The 23,297-nt window shown below is 28.2% G+C and overlaps 4 protein-coding genes and 1 long non-coding RNA gene across 7 annotated transcripts in view; 3 read left to right on the plus strand and 2 right to left on the minus strand.

Moving 5' to 3' along the window:
- Positions 1-5,208, plus strand: part of LOC123260784 (arginine kinase) — a 9,694-nt gene extending 4,486 nt beyond the window's left edge. For both annotated transcript variants that reach the window (XM_044722125.1, XM_044722124.1), the window contains 3 exons: positions 1,112-1,469; positions 2,671-3,045; positions 3,970-5,208. In XM_044722125.1, the coding sequence (XP_044578060.1) occupies positions 1,125-1,469; positions 2,671-3,045; positions 3,970-4,317 (1,068 nt within the window). In that variant the 5' untranslated portion in view covers positions 1,112-1,124 and the 3' untranslated portion in view covers positions 4,318-5,208. The remainder of the gene's footprint in view (positions 1-1,111; positions 1,470-2,670; positions 3,046-3,969) is intronic.
- On the minus strand, positions 5,061-7,244 carry LOC123260824. Its single transcript, XR_006508523.1, has 2 exons — positions 6,443-7,244; positions 5,061-5,327 (listed from the first exon to the last, which is right to left on the minus strand). It is a non-coding gene; the product is annotated as an uncharacterized LOC123260824 (long non-coding RNA).
- Positions 7,245-9,025: 1,781 nt separating this feature from the next.
- Positions 9,026-11,300, plus strand: LOC123260811 (ras-related protein Rap-2a). 2 transcript variants are annotated; one of them, XM_044722166.1, is made up of 3 exons: positions 9,026-9,205; positions 9,301-9,964; positions 10,526-11,300. In XM_044722166.1, the coding sequence occupies exon 3, from the start codon at positions 10,574-10,576 to the stop codon at positions 11,117-11,119; it is 546 nt and encodes a 181-aa protein (XP_044578101.1). In that variant the 5' UTR covers positions 9,026-9,205; positions 9,301-9,964; positions 10,526-10,573; the 3' UTR covers positions 11,120-11,300. The 2 variants fall into 2 exon arrangements, with proteins under 2 accessions (XP_044578101.1, XP_044578102.1); XM_044722167.1 differs by having other exon boundaries at positions 9,026-9,964.
- A 4,237-nt stretch (positions 11,301-15,537) lies between these two features.
- On the minus strand, positions 15,538-19,349 carry LOC123260473. Its single transcript, XM_044721579.1, has 2 exons — positions 19,325-19,349; positions 15,538-18,375 (listed from the first exon to the last, which is right to left on the minus strand). The coding sequence occupies exons 1-2, from the start codon at positions 19,347-19,349 to the stop codon at positions 15,578-15,580; spliced, it is 2,823 nt and encodes a 940-aa protein (XP_044577514.1). The 3' UTR covers positions 15,538-15,577.
- A 50-nt stretch (positions 19,350-19,399) lies between these two features.
- Positions 19,400-23,232, plus strand: LOC123260788 (DDB1- and CUL4-associated factor 7). The gene is made up of 4 exons (XM_044722133.1): positions 19,400-19,606; positions 19,853-20,136; positions 21,629-22,445; positions 23,169-23,232. Exons 2-3 carry the CDS (start codon positions 19,884-19,886, stop codon positions 22,414-22,416), a joined length of 1,041 nt encoding a protein of 346 aa, XP_044578068.1. The 5' UTR covers positions 19,400-19,606; positions 19,853-19,883; the 3' UTR covers positions 22,417-22,445; positions 23,169-23,232.
- The last annotated feature ends 65 nt before the right edge of the window (positions 23,233-23,297 follow it).

Here is a 23,297-nt window from a genome sequence, read left to right on the forward strand (position 1 = left end):
AAAAATTTCATTTGTAAAAAAACTTTAAAAGCTGGCAGTGCAATTTAAAAAAAATTTTTTTTTTCTAATTTAATTATTAAAAAAAAAATCAAAAAATTAAAAACGTCGGCTAACTTTAGTATCATTTTAAGTAATAGCAAATGTTACAGTTTTTTTTTTAATTAAATTTTTATTTGTTAAAAAAAAATTATTTAAAAGCATGTACATGAAAAAAAATTTTTAAGTTCATCGTACAAAATTTTTTAATACATATTTTTTATTAACTCAAATTATGAAAATTAAGTTAGACGACATCTAAAAATTAAAAAAAAAATTTTTTTTATTGAAAAAATCATTACAGAAAAATAAAAAAAAATTTCAATTGTAAAAAACTTAAAAAACTATAAGTGTAATTTTTAAAAAATATTTTTTAGTTTTAATTTAATAAATTAAAAATAGTCAAATTAAAAACCTTCGGCTAACTTTAGTATTATCTCAAATTTAAGTTTAAAAAAATAATTTAGTTGATTGAAATTTTGAAATTGAAAAAATTTTTGGTTAAATTTTAAGTAGAAAAATTTTAATATTGATTATTTAAAAGTTTTCTAATTTTTTACTTTTGATTATTTTATTTAATCCAATGATTTAAATTCCAGATTTCTAAAGATTAAAAAAAAAGCAATAAAAAATTGAAACGTTTCAATTCAATGAATATGATAGCTTAAATTTCTCCAGTGAATGACCCTGAAACAATAAACTGGTGTATGCGACTAAAGTATTTATTTAACAGGAAAAATAAATTTATTTTATTTTTACTATGCATGTCACATGATTTTATTGTCGACTGGTAATTTATCTTGTCATCGGGTGTTAAGATTTAATGCAAGGTAATAAAAGCCGCAAGGGAGCTTAGACGCTAGAACAATTAGTGTAATAAAATAAGACGATCTTGGCAACAGTTGACTGTCGAAAAACAAACACAAGCTGTACTATATACTATATATAGTAACCTCGTTAAATTACATACATACATACTTATTTATATATCAATCTACTACTATACATTTAATAATTTCTCTCTAAACCTTGAAAACATGAACTCAAAAGTACAAACAAAATCTTGTAATTGCAGCAAAAAAAACGACATGGTTGACCAGGCAGTATTGGACAAATTGGAGACTGGATTCACCAAGCTCCAAAACTCCGACAGCAAATCTCTGCTGAAGAAACACCTCACCAAGGAAATCTTCGACGCCCTGAAGACCAAGAAGAGTGGATTTGGCTGCACTCTCTTGGACGTCATCCAATCCGGAGTCGAGAACTTGGACTCTGGTGTCGGTATCTATGCTCCTGATGCCGAGTCTTACACTCTGTTCGGTGATCTCTTCGACCCCATCATCGATGACTACCATGGTGGATTCAAGAAGACTGACAAGCACCCTCCAAGGGACTTTGGAGATGTTGATACTCTTGGCAATCTTGACCCGACTGTAAATATTTTTTATACTTCATATATTTTATAAGTGAATTATTTTCTTTTCATATTTTGGGTGATATTAAAATTATTTATTTTTACATAATTGAATTTATGAAAAAAAAAAATCTTACTGTAAAAGTATAAATATTTCAAATTTATTAATCCATATAAAATATTATAAAATTTTTACATTGAAAAAAAAAATTAATTTGATTATCGAGAAAAATTCTTTAACCAAGACAAAAAATTCTTGAATCAAGTAAAATTTACTTGAAACAAGAAAAATTTCATAGTTAAAAATTTTTTCAACTTAAAACGATGAAGCTTTTTAAAATGATTTTTTGGTTCAAAAATTTTTCTCTTGAATTAGGGTAGAAGTACCATTTTTGGCCAGTTAACATTTGAATTAATTTATAAAAAATTATAATATTATAACCATATTTTTGTTGAGTTTTAAAAAATTTATATTAAAATAAATTGAGTTTGTAATGGTTTATTAATATAAATTCATTTCTATCGTTTATTTGAACAATAAATGGCCATAAACGGTACAGTGGCCACAAACGCTACTTCTACCCTACATTAATTTTTTTTTTTTTTTTTCAGTGTATTTATATTTTACAATTAGTTCTATATATTTTCATATTTATAGAACCCTTTTTTTGCTGTGGATAAAAAACAAGAGTACTGTTTATCGGTTATTAATGAAATGAAAATGTCACGTATATTTAAAAAAAATTTCTTTTTATTCTACACGCAAAGAACAAGATGACACTGGATATCATCCCAGATTATACTCAGTGATATCTGTGGTGAAAAAAATTTCAGATAGTAGCTAAAAAATCCAGATTATACTGCGTGATATCTGGATTATACTCATTGTAATCTGGATTATGCTAGCTACTACACAGAAAAAAAAATTTACTTGAATCAAGTAAATAACTTTGAAGAATTTCATCTTGATTTGAATAGAAAAATTCTTAAACTAAGAAATTTTTATTGGTTTAAATAAATTTTACTTAATTCAAGAATTTTTCTCTTGATACAAATTAATTATATTTTCTGTGTATCTGAAATTTTTTTTCATACAGTATAATCTGGGATGATATCCAGCATCATCTTGTTCTTTCCGTGCAATATGTATATGCACTTAAATAAGAATTATATACAATAAATTATTATCAAATTAAATTGATAATAATGTAATTATCCAGGGCGAGTACATCGTATCAACCCGTGTGAGATGCGGTCGTTCTCTCGACGGCTACCCCTTCAACCCATGCTTGACAGAAGCGCAGTACAAAGAGATGGAAGAAAAAGTGTCAAGCACCTTGAGTGGACTGGAGGGTGAGCTAAAGGGAACCTTCTACCCATTAACTGGAATGAGCAAAGAAGTTCAACAGAAGCTCATTGACGACCACTTCCTCTTCAAAGAGGGAGATCGTTTCCTCCAGGCTGCCAACGCCTGCCGATTCTGGCCAACCGGTCGTGGTATTTACCACAACGATGCTAAGACTTTCCTCGTCTGGTGCAACGAAGAAGATCACTTGCGTATTATTTCAATGCAAATGGGTGGAGATCTTGGACAGGTAACATCAATTGATCAGCCTATAATTTAATTATTTATTAGTTAGATGGGTGGTTCTCTGTAAGGACGTCTTCAATCTGTACAAAATTCTCCGACCAAATTATTTTTGATTTTATTAGAAAAAAAATTAACAAGGACTATAAAACTATCAGCTTAATTATAATAAATAAACAGCCGATTTAATTTTTGCTTTTTCGATATTTGTTTTTCAAGTTCTCAATGAATGCTTACATTAATTAGAATAATATTAAGACTTATGGATCTAATTTTATAAATAAATTATCAATAAAAATAGTTGCCAGGGGACTGAGTTTTGAAGTGGCTCAGACACATATTTCCAGCACAAACTGTGCTTTGACACTAAATAAAATGGCGATAAAGCGCTAACAGCCCTATGGTTACTAACTCAAGGCTAGTTAGGTCCTTATAAACCTTACAAAAGGTAAAATAACACGCTGGATTTTTTTTTTGGCTTTGAACTTCTGGCAGGGGACTGTTCTTAAAATGCCTGGGATAAACTTTGATTTAATGAATTTAATGAAACAAATTAATTTTCGGTACTTTTTATTGAAGAAGATTGTTAGTTAACTAATTAAGTTTATAAACATTATGGACCAAATTATATATTATGGACGAATAACTTAAAATTTAATCTCAAAGTTTTAATTTTGGGAATGGGACAGCCCAGGGGACTGTTATTTCGGTGGTTTACGAATTTATAGCAAAAAAACCAAAATTTATTTCATTTTAGTTTTCAATGCTCCAAATAGAAATGTTTTTTTACTTTGGTAATAAATTTGTTTTAGTAACAAAATAACAATTTGTCTAATAAAAAAATGCCTGGGACAGCAAAAAACATCCTTACAGAGAATCACCCAAATATACAATTGATAAATTAATTATTTATTTATTTATTTAAACTCAGGTCTACCGCCGTTTGGTGACTGCAGTAAACGACATCGAAAAGCGATTGCCTTTCTCTCACCATGACCGGTTCGGTTTCTTGACATTCTGCCCAACGAATCTTGGAACCACCATCCGTGCTTCAGTGCACATCAAGGTGCCAAAATTGGCCGCTAACAAAGCCAAGCTCGAGGAAGTTGCCAGTAAATTCAACCTCCAAGTTCGTGGAACCCGCGGAGAGCACACCGAAGCCGAGGGTGGAATCTACGACATCTCAAACAAGCGCCGTCTTGGTCTTACTGAGTACCAGGCCGTTAAAGAAATGCACGACGGTATTGCCGAGCTTATCAAGATCGAGAAAGAGCTTTAAGCGTCTTTTATTTAAAACAAATAACATTTTTTTTGTCTCTAAAAACGTGATCGCGCTTTTGTTACCCCAAAAATAATCAAACAACCCATAATATTCGTTAGTACAGTACATACGATTATTCTGTACAATAATTGCGCGGTTTCTCAGTCAAGCTAATATTATCGACTGATGATACATTAAAAAATAAAAAAATAATTAAATAAACAAACAAGTTGATATTAATATTAATTAATTAAATTTGTTGGTTTAGTGTTACCAATTACAAACTAGTTACCAAGCTTAGAAAAAATAAATTTTTTTTCAATGCTTACGCACAGTTAAGTTTATTTATCATTTAAAATGGAATATTTTTTTTTTTTAATGAAATTATTTAAAAAAAATAAATTACACGTCTGTTAATGCAAGTCTAGTGGGCAGCTAAAAATTTAATTAATAATAATAAAAAACTAAGTAATCAAAAGTAAACAACGTTAAGCTTAAAGTAATTAATAAAACAATTAATTAATTAATTAATAGGTTGTTATTTATTATTTAAATTCCACTTTACGCTGTTTATAATTATTTTAAAGAACAATTAAATTTTAATTGCAATAGTTTTATTGTTGTTAATAAGCTCGCAGTTATTTAAATCGCAATTGATGTTAATGTTGACTAGTCGCTTGCATTAGTTATTAAGAACATAGCGATGTTACTCTTATCGTTGTCTTGAAAATCAAAATGATTAATAAAATATTTTTTTTTTCTACACCGACTAACACCACACGAGAGTACCTTCTGTTAACAGAGAAAAAGATAAATTTAATTATTTAAAGTTTTAAAGTTGTAAAACAAACATCGATGTACTGAATGCTAATTGAGAACACAAATAAAAAAATTACACCTGATACAATATATTAAATTTTAATTTTTATTTATAACTATATAACAATGATTTATTAATTCAATTACGTCAACAACTGTATGGTATGCTGGTTCTAGTCGATATATCGTATTCGGCATTTGCTAACCACCTGCAAATTAAATATTTTTTTTTTTTATTAAGTACACTAAGAAATTGGTGTGAAATTTTTTTTAAAATAAAAAATTTTTTATGATACCTTGCACGGAAAAAGCAAGATGACACTGGATATTTTCCCATATTATACTGAGTGAAAAAAAATTTCCGATAGTAGCTAGTATAATCCAGATTACAATGAGTATGATCCAGATATCACGCAGTATAATCTGGATTTTTCTAGCTACTATCTGAAATTTTTTTTCACTACAGATTAGGGTGGCGCAAAAAAATCGACTATTTTTTTTTTTTTAGTCTCGAGTGAAAAAATGTCAGTTTTTGATATTTTAAGAGCGCTCTCCAAAGAACAGCTCAAAAAAATTTTTAAGAGGTCGCTCCAAATTTTTTTAAATTTTAAAAATCGAATTTTTTTTTTTTTTAATTTTTTTTCTCGTTACGTCATAATTTTATAGACCAAAAAAAAAAGATTTTCCTGAAAGTTTCAATTCAAAATTTAAATTTTGAAAGGTCGCTCATAATTTTTTTTTAATTTCAGAGTCAAAAAATGCTAATCCAATTAAATAGTCACCAATAAATTAAAAAAAAAATTACGAGCGACCTTTTAAAATTCACATTTTGAACTGAAACTTTCAGGAAAATCTTTTTTTTTTCTATAAAATTATGACGTAACGAGAAAAAAAAATTTAAAAAAAAATTTAAAAAATTTCGATTTTTGAAATTTAAAAAAATTTGAAGCGACCTCTTAAAAAATTATTTTTTTGCTGTCCTTTGGAGAGAGCTATTAAAACATAAACATCAAATACTAACATTTTTTCACTTAAGCCTCAAAAAAAAATTAGTCGGTTTTTTTGCGCCACCCTACTACAGATATTACTGAGTATAATCTAGGATGATATCCAATGTCATCTTGTTTTTTCCGTGTAGAGCTCAGAGATATGATAAAATTGATAAGAATTTTTTTATAGAGAAAATTTCTTATTTTTTAAATAATTTTTTCGTATTTTTATTTTTAATAATTCAATTCAGAATTTTTAATCAATTTAGATAAAACCAAGAAGACTAGTAATTTCAAAATTTTAATTTAGTAATAATTAAAAAAAAAACAATTACCTTTTTTCTTCGTCGGTGAGAAATCTAGTGTATCCTTTTTTTTTCCTATATCTATTCGTTACTTCTCTAAACAAATAAACAACTCGGCGTTTTAAAAACTGCATTCTATTTTTCCAAGAAGACTCCAAGTACACAGTCTCCATTACTTGATCAGTGACAGAGAAAGTGACAAATGAAAAGCCTTCAGTTATTATCTCTATTATATTATTATCATTTATTTATTTATTTATTTATTTATTTGCTTACGAAACTCATGAGATTCACTGCACAGTTGTAGTTGTATAAAACTTACTTTACTTACAATACTATCACAGAAATGAAATTAAATTGATCGTCTTAATCGGTTACCTCTGACCCTATATCAACTTCTTAATTTTATACTAATTATATTTTTGAATTATTGCATTTTAATGTAAATAGTAACACTTATGTGTAAGATGGCAGTCAGTGAAGAAAACTAGTTTTAAGATTATCACATATTTGCGGTGTTTTGAAGAAACAGAGAGGTGAAGCAACCACCTTTCCGTTGTGACATCCTAAATATAGAGTAAAATAATAACCGCGTAAATTAATAAGAAGTGAAGGGGGTATCAAAGAATCTATTTACTCTCTACGATAAGATAATTTAGTTAATATGTATTGTTATTGAGACATTGACGCGATAAGCTGATAATATATTCCAAATAGCAAAAAAAAAACTCATTTATTGTCTCTCTTTGGGGAGAGATGGAAAAAATTTGAGTTTACGCGCTATTTTTTCAGTTACCGACAGCAGGAAGACTAGAGTTCACCCAACTTTATTCTTGAATTAAGTTTTTAAAATATAAGTTTCCTGCAAAATATAAAATTATAATTTAAAAAAATAAATTAATTAATCAAATAGAATTCAAACTTTCAATATTTTGATTTGAAAAATAATATTTCTGCACTTATCTTTCATATAAATTTATGAAGTTCTCTCTCTAAAAAAAAAAAAAAGTAAGTATAGTTGGAAATTTTTAAAAATTGTTTGTATAATCATTAGATTTCTTCTTACATTTTTTTATAAAATTTCTGTTTTATTATTTCATTTCTTCAGTTAAAAATAGTTGTCTGTCTCATACTTAAAACACCTGACATATTTTCTTTATGTCACTGAAAATAGCAAATATCTCACTGGTTTTTGTCCTATATTCTATAATTACAAAAAAAAAATTTTTTTTTGACAGATGCAAATATTTTCATAGTAATTTAATTAACTGAAAAAAAAAACATTCTTGGTCAGTATAATAATTTATTAATATTATTAATTAATTTTCACCTTATCATCTTCATAATTAAAAATTAATCAATTAAAAAATATTTTTTTTCCAAATAGAAAAATGATACTGAAGTTAGTTATCAGCTGTCAATTTTAAAAATTTTTACAACAAATCAATTACAATTAAAAAAAAAATGCTTCTAAAAATTTTCACTAATTTTAATGACATTAAAATTAGCAGTCATTAGAAAATTTTTCAATTTTTTTTAATAAATAAATTTGTTTCAAACAATAATTTCTAAAAAATTACATTTTTTATTTTTTAAATTTCTACATGTCAATTTTTTTTCTAATTTTTTTTGCCAATATTTATTTGTTAAAAAAAAATTCTAAAAATTATTAAATATCTGCTAAATTTATTTTCATTTAATTTTTAAATGTGGAATTTTCTTATTAAATTTTTTTTACAATTATTTAATTACTTTAAAATTCTAAAAAAATTTCTATTGTCTGTCAACTTCAGTGTCATAATAGAAAATGAGATTTAATTTAGCTGTCACTTAAAAATTGTTTAATTTTCTTTAACAAAAAAAATTAGTTCAAAAAAATTATTTAAAAAAAATTGCATTTTTATTTTCATTAAATTTCTACAAATCCATTTTTTTAATAAATTTTTTTGCCATAATTTATTTGTTAATAAAAATCAAAAAAATTGTGAAGTGACAGCTAAATTATGACGTTAAAGTTAGCAGTCACTTAACAATTTTTTAATTTTATGTATCAAAAAAATTTGTTCCAAAAAATGATTTTAAATGCATTTTTTAGTTTTTAAAATTTCTACATGTCAATTTTTTTTTTCTAATTTTTTTTTTTGTCATAATTTATTTGCTATAAAATTTTTAAAATTATTAAATAAATTAATTTTCATAGCTAAATTTAATGATGAAATTAAAGTTAGCAGTCACACAATTAAAAAAAAAATTTTTTTAACAAAAAAATTTTTTTTAAAAATTGCATTTCTAATTTTTTGAAATTTCTACATCAATTTTTTTCCAAAATTTATTCGAAACAAAAATTTTAAAAATTACCAAATACCTGCTAAATTAATTTTCATAATTTAATGTCACATATTTTTCCGAAAAATAAAATATCAGCCGTATTATTTATCAATGAATAATTTTTAAAATGAAACCTCCGCTAACTTCAGAGGCATGCAAGCCTCATGTGGGAGAAGCTGGCGATGGAAACTCCAAATGCACCAATCAATGGCTTGGAATGTCATCGGAGATTGTAGACGTCGTGTAAGTATATGTATATTTCAAGAGAGATTAAAGTGACGACGACGAAGTTGCCTTTAAGTTTAGTCGCTGGCACTTGTAACTTGTGCCCGTACTGCTCAGTGTATTGCAGTGTATTGTGTAGTATATATGCCAGTTGCCAGTGATTGCAAGTTTACACAATATATATCCAATATATCTATAGAATCCATGTACAGTTGAGTCCCATCCTGTGGAAGGCTAGCTGTGAGTAGTTGGTATTCAGTGTACAAATAATCCCCATTACACTATAATTATTTTAATTAAAAATTAATATTAATATTATTTTTTATTGATTGTAGTCTCGTGAGCTAGACTCTTAGCTGTCGCTCTGGCAGGGTAATTTTATTTACCAAAATCACTCCTGGTACACAGAGACATTGGTACGAAAAGTCTTTGTAATTCAGCGATCAGTGACAGAGAGCAAGAGTGAGTGAGACAGAGGATTGGAGAAGGAGATGATGATGTTGAAAATACATGCGTGAAAAATTGAAAGGAAGTGCGATAAAATGGCGTCAACATCATGCAACACGTCATGAAGACCGTGGAGGAAGTGAAGGGGGACAAAGTGTGGACACGAAATAAAAGACGATAAATAAATATATATTACATTATATTATATTATAGGGATAATTGAGGGTGTTGGTGGAGTTCAGAGACTAGGAGCGGCTGAGTGCCAGACAGAGACATTTACAATTATAACAGACTACTGATATCTGTGTCTACTTTGTTTAATGTGTCATGATCATGTCTTGATCAACTTGTGCACCAGTGCGGGTCTTTTATTTTTATTTAACTTTTTTTTTACTTAAACTTTTAGTTTATTTTTCTTTATTTTATTATTTGTCATTGTCATTGTGGTTATTTTTATTTTTCACAACTATCGAGAGTATCGTAATCGTAATAGTTTATTAAGTGTTCGTAGATGCTGACATTGGAACTTTTTTTATTGGCAGCATTTCCAAGGTACCAATAAATGATAAAAACATTTTTGAGGATTTTAAGTGTCCTTGGATTTATAAAAATCAAGTTAGCCGATATCTAAAAATTTTTAGAATTCTTTTTTATTAAAAAAAATTTTCACTTGTAAAAAAACTTGAAAAACTGAAAGTGCAATTTTTTAGAAATATTTTTTAATTCTAATTTAATAATTAAAAAATTAAAATCGTCGGCTAACTTTAGTGTTATCTTGGAATGAAAATTAAGTTAGCTGATATCTAAAAATTTTTAGAATTTTTTTTTTATTAATAAAACAATTACAAAAAATTTTCATTTGTAAAAAACTCGAAAAACTGAAAGTGCAATTTTTTAAAAATATTTTTTAATTCTAATTTAATAATTAAAAAATTAAAATCGTCGGCTAACTTTAGAGTTGTCTTGGATTTTATAAACTTGATTGACATAAATTTAAATCACTAATAAATTTATAATTTTTTAAACATCAATATCTAAATATTTCTTCTTTAAATACTACTGAAATAATTATTTTTTGTATTAAACTGTTAATTATTATTATTACTGTTACAGCTACATGGTAGTTGGAGTAATAATAAAAAAAAAAAACAAGTTGAAATAATGCGTGAATTCAAAGTTGTTGTACTTGGTTCGGGTGGGGTGGGCAAAAGTGCTCTCACCGTGCAATTTGTATCCGGATGCTTTATGGAAAAGTACGACCCAACGATCGAAGACTTCTACAGAAAAGAAATAGAAGTTGACAACTCGCCATGTGTCCTCGAAATCCTGGACACAGCGGGCACCGAGCAGTTCGCGAGTATGCGGGATCTTTACATTAAAAACGGACAAGGGTTCGTGGTGGTCTACAGTCTGACGAACCACCAGACTTTTCAGGACATTAAGGCCATGAAGGAGCTGATCACGCGGGTCAAGGGGACTGAAAGGGTCCCCGTTCTCCTGGTCGCCAACAAGCTCGACCTTGAGCACCAGAGGGAGGTCGACACCGCTGAGGGAAATTCCCTCGCGGAGCTCTGGGGGTGCCCCTTCGTCGAGGCCTCTGCGAAAAACCGTACCAATGTTAATGAAGTGTTTGCCGAAATAGTGAGAGAGATGAACTTTAGTCCGGAGAAAGAAAAAAAAAGCTATTGCTGTTGCAGTGTCCTTTAATACTTAATCAAAAGCCGCTGGGCCCAGACTGATCATACTTTTAACTGCAAGGCTACTGTGGAGATGATTTATAATTATTATTATTGTCGATTTATTTATGATTATTATTGTAATCACAATAACAGTTACGATTACTTCACAATTGAACCGTTTTCTCCGCCAGGAAGTGTGCTGTGAAAAATATTAAGAAGAAATGAAAATTTAAATATTATTTGAAAATTATTATTATTATTTTTATTATCATTATACACGGAAAGAACAAGATTACATTGGATATCATCTCAGATTATACTGAGTCAAAAAAAATTTCAGATACACAGAAAAAAAAATTTACTTGAATCAAGTAAATAATTTTGAAGAATTTTATCTTCTTGATTTGAGTAGAAAAATTCTTAAATTGAAAATTTTTTCTTGTTTTAAGTAAATTTTACTTAATTCAAGAATTTTTCGTCTTAATTCAAGACAATGAAACTCTTAAAAATTATTTTCTTGGTTCAAGAATTTTCCTCTTGAATCAAGTTAATTTTTTGTTCAGTGCAGTAGCTAGTATAATCCAGATAACAATGAGTATAATCCAGATATCACACAGTATAATCTGGATTTTTTAAGCTACTATCTGAAATTTTTTTACCACAGATATCACTAAGTATAATCTGGGATGATAACCAGTGTCATCTTGTTCTTTCCGTGTATGATTATTATTATTTTTCTTTTAAATATTTAACTAAAAAACTTGCAATGTTTATCATTATGACGACCGAGAGGAGAAATTATAATTTTTTTATTGGAGTAGATAAATTTAAATTTATAAAATAAATATAGTGACCAATTGGGCACTTATTTAATATTTTAATATTTAAAATTAATAGTATTACATGTAATTATCGCTGTAAATTTATTACATATAAGTAAGTGCAGTTTTAAAAAAAAAAACAAATGATAGTGAAGAAATACCACGGGGGGATTTAAAGATTTTTTTAAGTAAAGGACAAACAGCTTATGATAATCAAGGACCAATGCACTATTTTTAACAATAGAACCAACCATAATTACGTACGTGATAATTACAGTTGTACTTTTGTTTATTTAAATTTTTTTATCAGAGTATTTTCGAAATTATAAATTTTATTGGCACATTTGATATCGAAAAAATCTATCACAATTAAAATTAAAATTATTATTATTATTATTGTAATTAACAATAATAGGAAAACAAATAAATAATTATATATATTATACATATACATATTTATAAATAAGGTGCTGATTAGATAATGGCAAGAAGCTAGGGCGTTGGAAGAATTTTGAGCTTTGTAAAAAGATTAACAACAAGTAATATTAATATTATTATTTTTATTATTATTATTATTATTAATAATGTATGACAAACGTTTTATTACTTGACGTGTAAATAAGTGCTGTACTAAGTAACTGTTGTCCTTATCGATGTTATCTATGAATCTTTTGACGAGACTTTATTTTGTATCTGGAAAATAATTTTTTGACACGTGACACGTGACACAGTCAATGGATTTTTGTCCACTTGTATCTCTTTAATTTTTAGAATTAAGAACACATTTTATTACCGATAGTAATAGTTATAATTACCATAATGATAACGATAATGATAAATAATATAGTAAGCACCGATATGGAGTCTGTAGTTTTATAATGAAAAATCAATTGTCAATGATAATTTAATTAATTGTTCTTATTAATGTTTATACGATTCTGTTAAGGTTTATAAAAAATAATAATAATACAAGTAATATTCTATGAATGATTTTTTTATAATTTTTCTTATTTTATTATTATTATTTTTATTATTATAATTACATATAAGGAACAGATATTTAATTATCTGTGTGCCTCTTGCATGTTGTATAAAACTGTACTTGTAAAGTAAATGAGTCATCGTTATAAAGTCCACATAATCTACGTTTCATGAACACTAAAAAAAAAAAAAATAAAAAAATTTAACAACAACAACTAATATTAATGAGTAAATAAATAATAAAATTAATGAATAAAAAGGAAAAGTAGTTGGTGTTATAGCGTTAACAATTTTTATAAATTACACTTAATTGTCGTATGTAAAAATGTAGAACAAAAAAAAATAAGTAAAGTACATTAAAAAATATAAGCAGCAGGAAATATACAATATCCGCTTAAATGAATTTTTTTTTATGTTAATGTAAAGAAAATAAATGCACACTTTACAGACTTATAGGGTACTCGCAATTTTAAAAATAAGGGTATAGCAGTACGAGGATTTATATATTTCTACAATGAACTCATTAGATTGTAATAATCTGATTACCATTAATTTTTATTTTTTTTATTATTATAATTACTATTATTATTATTATTACTACGATTCAATTCCAAAAGAAAAGTAACAAATAAAAAAATTGCATAATATTTTTCTAGAGACACCGCGACTAATTGCGTGCTAAATAGAAAAAAAAAATGTGTTTATTACAAAGATGATTAAACATAATAAGTAAAATAAATAAATTACTACTAGCATATCACGCGGTCGGACGATTAAGATAATAAGAATGATTTTTTCAAATCAGATTTTCCTACCTGCCAATTTTTTAACAGATATCGATGCACCGTCGATTGTATGTGTGAATGTCTTGATATTGTGGCGAAATTACTATCAATTAGGTCGAAAAATACTAAAAAATTATAATAAAATAAAATAATTCGATTATTACAATTAAAAATTAACAATATCATTATTAATGTAATGAAGAAAATGCGACAACACCACGATTTGAATGTACATCGGCCTTTTAGTGCTACCTGCGTATGGTATTGATGATTACGAAATATGTTATATTTTTTACAATGTGAAAAATAATTGTAAATATTATAATAGCATCAAGTTATATATGTAATAAAAACAACTATTGATAATAACAATTTACTTTTTGCTTGATTATTATCATTAGATATTTATCTCAGCTATTAATTTGATTTTCTTTTTGTAATTGCAATTTAAATTATTAACAATTAAGGGGGAGCACCACTCGGCTGCCTAATTTCAGAACACAGTAACTAACATTTAAAAACTTTTTTTAATTTTTCTTATTAAAAAAAAGTTTGCCCGCCAAATTGATGACAAATTTGATGTATGTACAGAAAATACTTAAATATAAATATTTTTAAGAAAAATTCGTGAAATTAAGGTCTAAAAGTTATAAAAAATGCAGTAATACTAAAGAAAAATCAGGTATAAAAATTTTGCAGTTACTGTGTTTTAAAATTGGGCAGCCGCACTGTAACAATCGAAAGAAAGAAATGATTTTCGGGAATTTTTTTGACAGAGAAAATAAAGGAGTTTAGTGATCGGATTTTTTTTTATTTTATTAAGGGTACATTGAAGATTATTACCCTAAATTTTTATTAAAAAATATTCAATTATTACAAAGTTATTAACATTTTCGTAGAGCACTGGAGAAAATTTCCCCCTCCATGGTCGGTTCGATAACTCAAAAACGGATCATCTGAAAATAACAACCCAAGTTGCGTTTTAATCAGTAAGGATGTAGTTATCGTCGCACGTACGGTATTTAAAAAATTTTTATTTTAAAGATTTTTTTTAGCCGGGTTAAATAAAAAAAAAAAACAGTAAGAATAGTGAGAAAATTTTCAATCAGTCGCTATTTTTTTAAAATTAAAATTTTCAAAATTCCGTACGTGCGACGATAACTATATCCTTACTAATTAAAAAGCAATTTGGGTTTTTATTTTTATTTTTTAGTTATCGAACCGACCATGGAGGGGGAAATTTTTTCTAGTGCTCTACGAGATTGTTAATAATTTTGTAATAATTAAGTATTTTTTAATAAAAATTTAGGGTAATAATCTTTAATGTACCCTTAATAAAATAAAAAAAATCCGATCCCCAAATTCCTTTGTTTTCCCTGTCAAAAAAATTCCCGAAAATCGCCTCTTTTTTTCAATCGTCACAGTGGTGTTCCCCCTTAAATCTACGGTTCGTTTTTATGACTAATAATTATCAATTCAGTTTAATTTAATAGTTTATACTTTAATAATTAAATATCACTCGACATACATTTTATTTTTAAACTTAAAAAATAATTAAGTTATTCATAATATCTATTTCCAAGAAGATTTTAATATCTTAGTCAAAAATAAGTCATTTAACTTCATTATAAATCCATTAAATTATTTCAACACTAATTATTATCAGCTATTTTTTTCCCTGGAATTTATCTCTTAATAATTCCCAAAACCCGTGTGATATTTACTGTAAAAAAATGTTAACTCAGATAAAAAAAAATAAAAATAGAAAGTATTTTACGATAGCGAGGATGAGTCATGTAAAATTAAGAACATAAAAAAAAAACACCCAGGATCAGATTTACCACAAATACTTACAATGATTCATTAAATAAAAAAGTATATTTATTTTTCCAAAAACTATTAATCAGTTTTTTTACACGAAGTAAGTTCATTGATCCCCTTAATAATAAGACTTGAAATTTGGATTTCAAACCTCAGACAATTATCAATAAACTCCTGAGCCAGCAGTAGCTTCATCAAATCTCTTGGAACTTTTTTTTCTCCAAGAACTGCACTTATATTCTGCAAACAATTACTGCCGAAGGTTTCCAGACTCTCTGCAATCTGCAAGATCGACTCCAAAGATTCTTCTCCGCTTGGACGCTCCAAAGACTCGATCAATTTTTCATAACAATCCCCGTAGCCGGTCTCTTTAATTCCGTCGCTCAAACCATTGACGTTCTCTTTAAGAGCATTTAAAATTTTTTCATACTCCCAGGTCTTGTTTTTAATCCGCATAATTAATTTAATAAACTTCGCCTGGGATCTTATTAAACACCCGAAGGTATTGGGCTGCGTCGCTCTCGGTATCTCCAAGCAGTAGCTCCAAGCTCTAGCTACGAGGTTCATAAAATCGAGCACTGCATCATCCACGAGGACTTCTTCCATCTGAGGATGAAAAAAGTCCGCATGGATCACCGCGATTTCAGTAGCAATCCTCACAAACTCTTCCTCAGTACTATTCAAAATTAAATTAAATTTAAAATCCACCCACAGCGAATTAAGATCCAGTTCTGGAGCTTCAGTATCTTCAAACACTTGCGCAATTGCTGCTACAACGCGTCTCGAGTAATCACGGATTATATCCGTGATATCCGGAGGCTGATTGTAGCTCAAAAGTTCTTCAAAGTAAATCTGATCTATCGGCAAAATAATTTTTATTATTTCATTTACCTTTTCTATTTTAAGGACCCACTCTTTGTAATTAACAATCATTGTTCTTACAATTTTAATAATCAAATTCAACATTTCATTGCTTTCGCATCTAGAAATTCTTTTGTTGCGTCTAATGGACTTCATTTTTGTCGCTAATGCAATTAATAGCCCGCTAAAATTAATATTTTCCGTAAAAAAAGGCATTATTTTCTGCAAACAAATTAAAACTGTCTTCACAGTCTCGATAGACATTAAAGAATCTTCGATTATAGGAATAAAAACAACGTTAGTAAGCTCGTCGGCTGTAAAAACGCGATCAATCATTGTCGTAATAAAGTTACAGAATTTTACAGTCTTCCAATCAGTTTTTTTTAGCCGGATATTGACCAGCAAAATACTCAGCACCAACTTAACACCCGTCTCATCTTCAATCCTCATTATCGGTGCCAGCAGTAGCAAATCTTCTGGAGGAATCATCACGTGCGGGTACTGCGAGCTGCCGATGCTCATTTTAATCAGCGTCATCAAAAACTCTTTCGGGTTTTTCATAATAAAAAACAACAAAATACGCAATTTCATAGGATCTTTAAAATTTGTGTTAGTAGTAATAAAATCATTGAACATTTCTTGGGTGTTAACAGACTCAAGAATATTTTTAGCCTCGTGGGTTTTAATATACTCCAGCGCAACTTCAAACACTTCAGTGATTTCCAATTTAAGGAGCACTTTAGTTACAAGATTGTAAACTGACTGTTTGTGATCTTCGTCTAAATTATTTTCGATTAAAATTGTCAGGTACTCTAGAAGAAAAGAACAGTCTTGTTTGTCGAATAATAAATAATGAGGTTTTACAGCGAGGAAAATATTCTCGTTCCACTGTTGATAGCGACTCGTAAGCTGCTTCAGAGATTCCTTGCTGCCTTCGGCAACTTCCCGGCAAAGTTCCTCGAGCCCCAGGTCGCTGGGCTGCTTGGGTTTAGCAGCCAAATGTTCAAGGCATTTAAGAAGCTCGACGTTCAATTTTAACTGAGACTTCTTCAAGAAGTCTAGGAGTTTGTAGCAGTCGAAGCGAACTGACTGCTGCAGTGTCTGCGAAGGATCTTCAGGTGAGTCAAACTCCACCCACTCCATGTAAGTATTCACGTCTACTTCTTGCAAAATAGAAGACATCAGAGACAGCAAGCATGAGTTAAAGATACTTAAATGCTTTTCGACAAGTTTCGGGTCGCATTTTACAACAAATTCCCGGCCAAAAGTTATTTTAAACTGTTTTTCTTCCTCAGGATCGACTTTCACGCCCGTCTGATGACACTCCAGGCAGTCGAGAATCAACTTGGTGACGTCCTTGATGATAAATCCACGTCGCAGTTTATTATTTTCAGTTAACTCGTCGATACGCAGAGTTTTGTTCTCTTTAATCACTGCAACGAGTTCCTGAAACTGGACATTAAATTGATCAAGAGTTTCATTTAATTCAAGAGACTGTAACTCGTTTTGTTTCATTAAAACTAATTTTTTGTAAGTGTTTAAAATAAAACTGATGATAAATTTCTGCGCTCGCTCGAATTTCATTATATTTAGACACCTGGGAGTGATCTCCATTATTTCTACGCACAATTCTAAAGGACAGTACAGAGCGAGTTCTGTTAAAATTATTTCGTAGTTGAATTTGTATGTGATGGTGAGTAATAAATAAGGAGCTAATGCGGGGCACATGTCCACCAGGTGTCCGTTTACTATATCCTCGGCCATCTGATCCTGACAGTGGAAATTGGTGTTGAAAATCAGGTACTGCAGCGCTTTCACACACTTGTCATCTTTCTTTGCGACTTCTTCAGTATTTACTTCGCAATTTTTAAATACTATTGCGAGGTCGCTTATCACGCTGTCTATTTTGTCAGCGCTTTCCTGCGTGACGTGTGATGATAGATCTTTTAATTCATGCTCGGAGTTTAGTCTCATCAATGTTGTTTGGATTTTTTCGTAAAAGCGATCCATTTCTTCTGGAATTTTTAATGAAGAAATAAAATAAGTGAGTTTTTAGGAAAATTATAATAATAATTATAAATAATTAACATGATACTGAATGAAAATATAATAATAAAGTTAGCCGACATTTTTTATTTTATTTTGCTTAATTTATTAAACTATAATGAAAATCGAGTTAGCCGACATCTAAAAACTTTTAGAATTTTTTTTATTGAAAAAATTGGTACAAAAAAAAATAAAATAAAAAATTTCATTCGTAAAAAAACTTTTAAAACTATAAGTGCAATTTTTTTAAAATATTTTCTAGTTCTTATTTAATAAATGAAAATAAATCAAAAAATTAAAAACCTCGGCTAACTTTAGTATTATTAAATTATAACTAAAAAATATTTTTTGAAAATTGCACTTATAGTTTTTGAAGTTTTTAACAAATGAAAAAAATGTTTTTTAATTTTTTTGTAATAATTCTTAAATAAAAAAAATCATAAAATTTTTTAGATGTTCGCTAACTTTATTTTTATTGAAAATTAAGTTAGCCGATATCTAAAAATTTATAGAATTTTTTTTTATTGAAAAAATCATTAAAAAAAAATTTTCATTTGCAAAAAACTTGAAAAACTATAAGTGCAATTTTTAAAAAATATTTTTTAGTTCTAATTTAATAAATGAAAAAAATTAAAAACGTCGGCTAATTTTAGTATTATTGATACTAAAATTAGCAGACATTTGACAATTTTTAGAATTTTTATAACCAATAAATTATTATAAAAAATATATTGTTAAAAATACCCACTAATAATTTATAAAAATTTCTACATGTGGATTTTTTTTACTAAATTTTTTTCATTATAATTTAATTGTTGTAAAAATCTAAAAAGTTGTTAGATGTCTGTTAAATTCAGTGTCATATAATTACCTTGTAATTGTTGACAAATAGACGGTTTTTTTAATAACAACACATGCCGGTTAAAATGACAACAAGTACCATCTGACAGTTACGGACAGTGGTGACATCTACAAGAGAGTAATTGAAATTCTTGTCAAAATAAAAGTAAAAAAATGGAGTAGACGCTGTGTTGTACTTATTTTGTATTATTGGAGTTAAATATAATAATTAAAGCGATTTAATTATTTATTCATTTGAATAATTACAATTTTTATGTATTATGTAGCGAACTGAGTGTTTAATTAATTACTGAGTTATAATTAGAAACTTTCAGAAAGATTTAGGGTTACGTTTAACTGGTAAGTCAAGAGTTAACCTGTAGATAATTTCACGGTATTTATTTATTGTAATTATGAGATTTTTATCAACGTGATACTTAAATCAGCTGATGTTTGACAATTCTTTAATTTTTTTTATTAGTTAAATTATAGCTAAAAAAATAGCACTTAAATTTTCAAGATGTGAAATTTTTATTTTAATAATTTTAATTAATGAGAAAAATTAATAAAAATTGTCAGTTTTCATTTTAATTTATTAACTTGCAGTTTTAAAATAAATAATTCGGAGAAATAAACAATGGCGTTGCACAACGTACCGCCTAAGAGAAAGGAGATTTACAAATACGAGGCACCATGGCCTCTGTACAGCATGAACTGGTCTGTGAGACCCGACAAGAGGTTTCGTTTGGCACTGGGGAGCTTCGTCGAAGAGTATAACAATAAAGTCCAAATTGTTTCTCTGGATGAAGAGACTTCAGAGTTCACTGCTAAGAGCACTTTTGATCATCCTTATCCTACTACTAAGATAATGTGGATTCCTGATAGCAAAGGTGATGTTTTTTATGAAAATTAAGATAGCCGACATCTAAAAATTTTTAGAAATTATTTTATTGAAAAAAAAAAGATAATAGGATCTAAATAGGAAAATAATACTCAAGTTAGCCGACATTTAAAATTTTTTTTTCAATAATTAAATTAGAACAAAAAAATATTTTTTAAAAATTGCACTTACAGTTTTTCAAATTGTTTATAAATGAAATTTTTTTTTTAATTTTTTTGTAATAGTTTTTTCAACAAAAAAAAAAAATTCTAAAAATTTTTAGATGTCGGCTAACTTAATTGTCATACACTGAGAAAAAAAATACTTTTATTCAGAAAATTTTCTTGATACAAGAATTTATGTTCTTGAAAATTTTCAAGAATATCCACCTTTTAAGTATGTAACTTTTATTGTTTATGTAAACATGTTCACGGTTTTGGAAATGCCGCAAATATTCGTTATTTATACGATATAAATGCTCAATTTTCAAGAATATATGTTCTTAGCTCATGAAATTTTTAAATTGATTGAAACAATTTTTACTTAAATTTAAATAAAGCTATTCTTTTGTTTATCTACTATCCAAAGATAAATATTGATGTTCTTCTCTTCAGAAATTAATAATTAATAATAATAGAATATTTGATCGTCAGCGAGTTTCTTGAGCCAAGAAATTGTTAATTGAGTAAAAGTATTTTTTTTTTCTCAGTGTAACGCGAAGCCGATTTAAAGTCGAGAATTTTTAGTAAAATTTAATCAACAAAAAAGTGTAAAATTTTGAAACTAAACTTTCTATTGCTTATTTAGTTCCCAAGCTAAATTTTACGAATTTGAATTCGTAAGTGTTATAAAAAGCAACTGCAATACTTTAAAACAACGTGTGGATTGGTCTTTTTATACAGCAAAAGTCTTTTTTTTTCTCAGTGTAAAAGGAAATTAAAAGCTTAAATGTTTCAATGGTTACATGTTATAATAAGTTATAACAATTTAGTTTTAAAATAATTTTAAATTCACCAATTTTTTAAAATAATCATTCAAAAATGAAAATTTTACATTTTACTCTAATTTTTATAAAACTTGATTATAAATATGAGCAATTATATTCAACATATTCAGAGTAACAATTAAAAACACTTATAACTTATAAGTTACATATTTATTAATAAAATTAAGATTAAATTATGAATAATTAAATCTGACTATTAATTTTATTTAAAATTTATTAATATTAAATGTGTAACAGGAAATTGATTATGCAATATTTATTTCACCAGTAATTATTTCTTCAGGGCTTTAAGTGAGAGTTATTGCATAATTGTTAGTCTTAATATTTTATGTCAATGTCATCAAATATTTGAATAATAATTATCTAGTACTTTGAAAGATAAATAAACTTATTTAGTTGCCGATTAGTAAGCAGTTTAATTATTTATTTTTTAATAATTATTTAACATAATTATATAAAAAACAAATAAATAAACTAAATAATTTTATCTTTGCAGGATTATTTCCCGATTTATTAGCGACTTCAGGTGATTACTTGCGTGTTTGGCGAGCAGCTGAGCCAGAAACACGACTCGAGTGCGTGCTAAACAACAACAAAAACTCAGATTTCTGCGCGCCGTTGACGTCATTCGACTGGAATGAGGTTGATCCAAATTTGATCGGTACCTCGAGTATCGACACGACTTGCACGATCTGGGGCCTGGAGACAGGCCAAGTACTGGGTCGCGTCAACATGGTAACCGGACATGTGAAAACTCAATTGATAGCTCACGACAAAGAAGTTTACGACATCGCATTCAGCCGAGCAGGCGGTGGTCGCGACATGTTCGCCTCGGTGGGCGCAGACGGCTCTGTCAGGATGTTCGACCTTCGACATCTGGAGCACTCGACGATAATCTACGAGGACCCTCAGCACACGCCGCTGCTAAGACTCGCCTGGAACAAGCAGGATCCAAACTACCTGGCCACCGTGGCGATGGATGCCTGCGAGGTCATTATTCTTGACGTAAGAGTACCTTGTACACCTGTTGCAAGGTTGAACAATCATCGAGCCAGTGTTAATGGCATTGCGTGGGCTCCTCACTCCTCTTGTCACATCTGTACTGCTGGAGACGATCACCAAGCGCTCATCTGGGATATCCAACAAATGCCTCGCGCGATCGAGGACCCCATTCTCGCTTACACCGCCGCTGAAGGCGAAGTTAATCAGATTCAATGGGGCGCTACTCAGCCAGATTGGATCGCTATTTGTTACAACAAAGCCGCGGAAATTTTACGTGTATAATTATCATAACTTCCATTATTTATATATACTTACTAAGGTGGCCCAAAAAAACCGACTATTTTTTTTTTAGTCTCGAGTGAAAAAATGTTAGTTTTTGATGTTTTAAGAGCCCTTTCCAAAAGACAGCTCAAAAAAAAAAATTTTAAGAGGTCGCTCCAAATTTTTTTAAATTTCAAAAATCAAATTTTTTTTTAAATTTCTTTTTCGTTACGGTATAATTTTATAGACCAAAAAAAAAAGTTTCTGAAAGTTTAAGTTCAAAATTTAAATTTTGATAGGTTGCTCATAATTTTTTTTTTTTTCTTTAATTAGTCATATCGCCGACTTTAACTGTTGGGAGTGGTACGTTGGGGTCTTTTTGGTTTGTAAAAATCTCAACCAAGCTGGCTTCTAAGACCTGCTTGGGATTCGAACCCACGTCTGGCAGTTGATTAAATAAATTTATTAAACTAAAAAAAAATTATGTTTTCTATATTACGCTTGATTTTTAGTTCATCTCGTGATGTATTTTTTTATCGAATATTGTACTAAATAAAAAAAAAAAAAATGCATGGAATTTTAATTTGAATAGTAAAATGTCGCTCGAAAAAATCTAAACTAATGCACTAATAAATTTAAAAAAATTTCGAGCGACCTCTTAAAATTTTTTTTTGAGCTGTCTTTTGGAGAGGAGTCTTAAAATATCAAAAACTAACATTTATTCACTCGAGACTAAAAAAAAAATAGTCGATTTTTTTGGGCCGCCTTAATACTTACATTACATTGAGTGAAAAAACTTATTTAGAAAAAAAATTAGCAATTCTGTAATAAGAAATTAATTTTTTTAAAATTATAAACAATTTTATTTCTTAGCTGAAAAAAAATTTTTCACAATTTTTTTG

This window comes from Cotesia glomerata, linkage group LG3, assembly GCF_020080835.1.
Source record: "Cotesia glomerata isolate CgM1 linkage group LG3, MPM_Cglom_v2.3, whole genome shotgun sequence".
Lineage (NCBI taxonomy): Eukaryota > Metazoa > Arthropoda > Insecta > Hymenoptera > Braconidae > Cotesia > Cotesia glomerata.

What these genes read in the sequence shown, in the direction of transcription:
- LOC123260788 (XM_044722133.1), top strand. Translation starts at nt 19,884, where the DNA reads ATGGCGTTGCACAACGTACCGCCTAAGAGAAAGGAGATTTACAAATAC. An exon ending in GTGGATTCCTGATAGCAAAG is followed by an intron (nt 20,137 to 21,628) that starts GTGATGTTTTTT and finishes TTATCTTTGCAG; the next exon opens with GATTATTTCCCGATTTATTA.
- LOC123260811 (XM_044722167.1), top strand. Translation starts at nt 10,574, where the DNA reads ATGCGTGAATTCAAAGTTGTTGTACTTGGTTCGGGTGGGGTGGGCAAA.
- LOC123260473 (XM_044721579.1), bottom strand. Translation starts at nt 19,349, where the DNA reads ATGGTACTTGTTGTCATTTTAACCG. An exon ending in ACTTGTTGTCATTTTAACCG is followed by an intron (nt 18,376 to 19,324) that starts GCATGTGTTGTT and finishes TAAAAATTCCAG; the next exon opens with AAGAAATGGATCGCTTTTAC.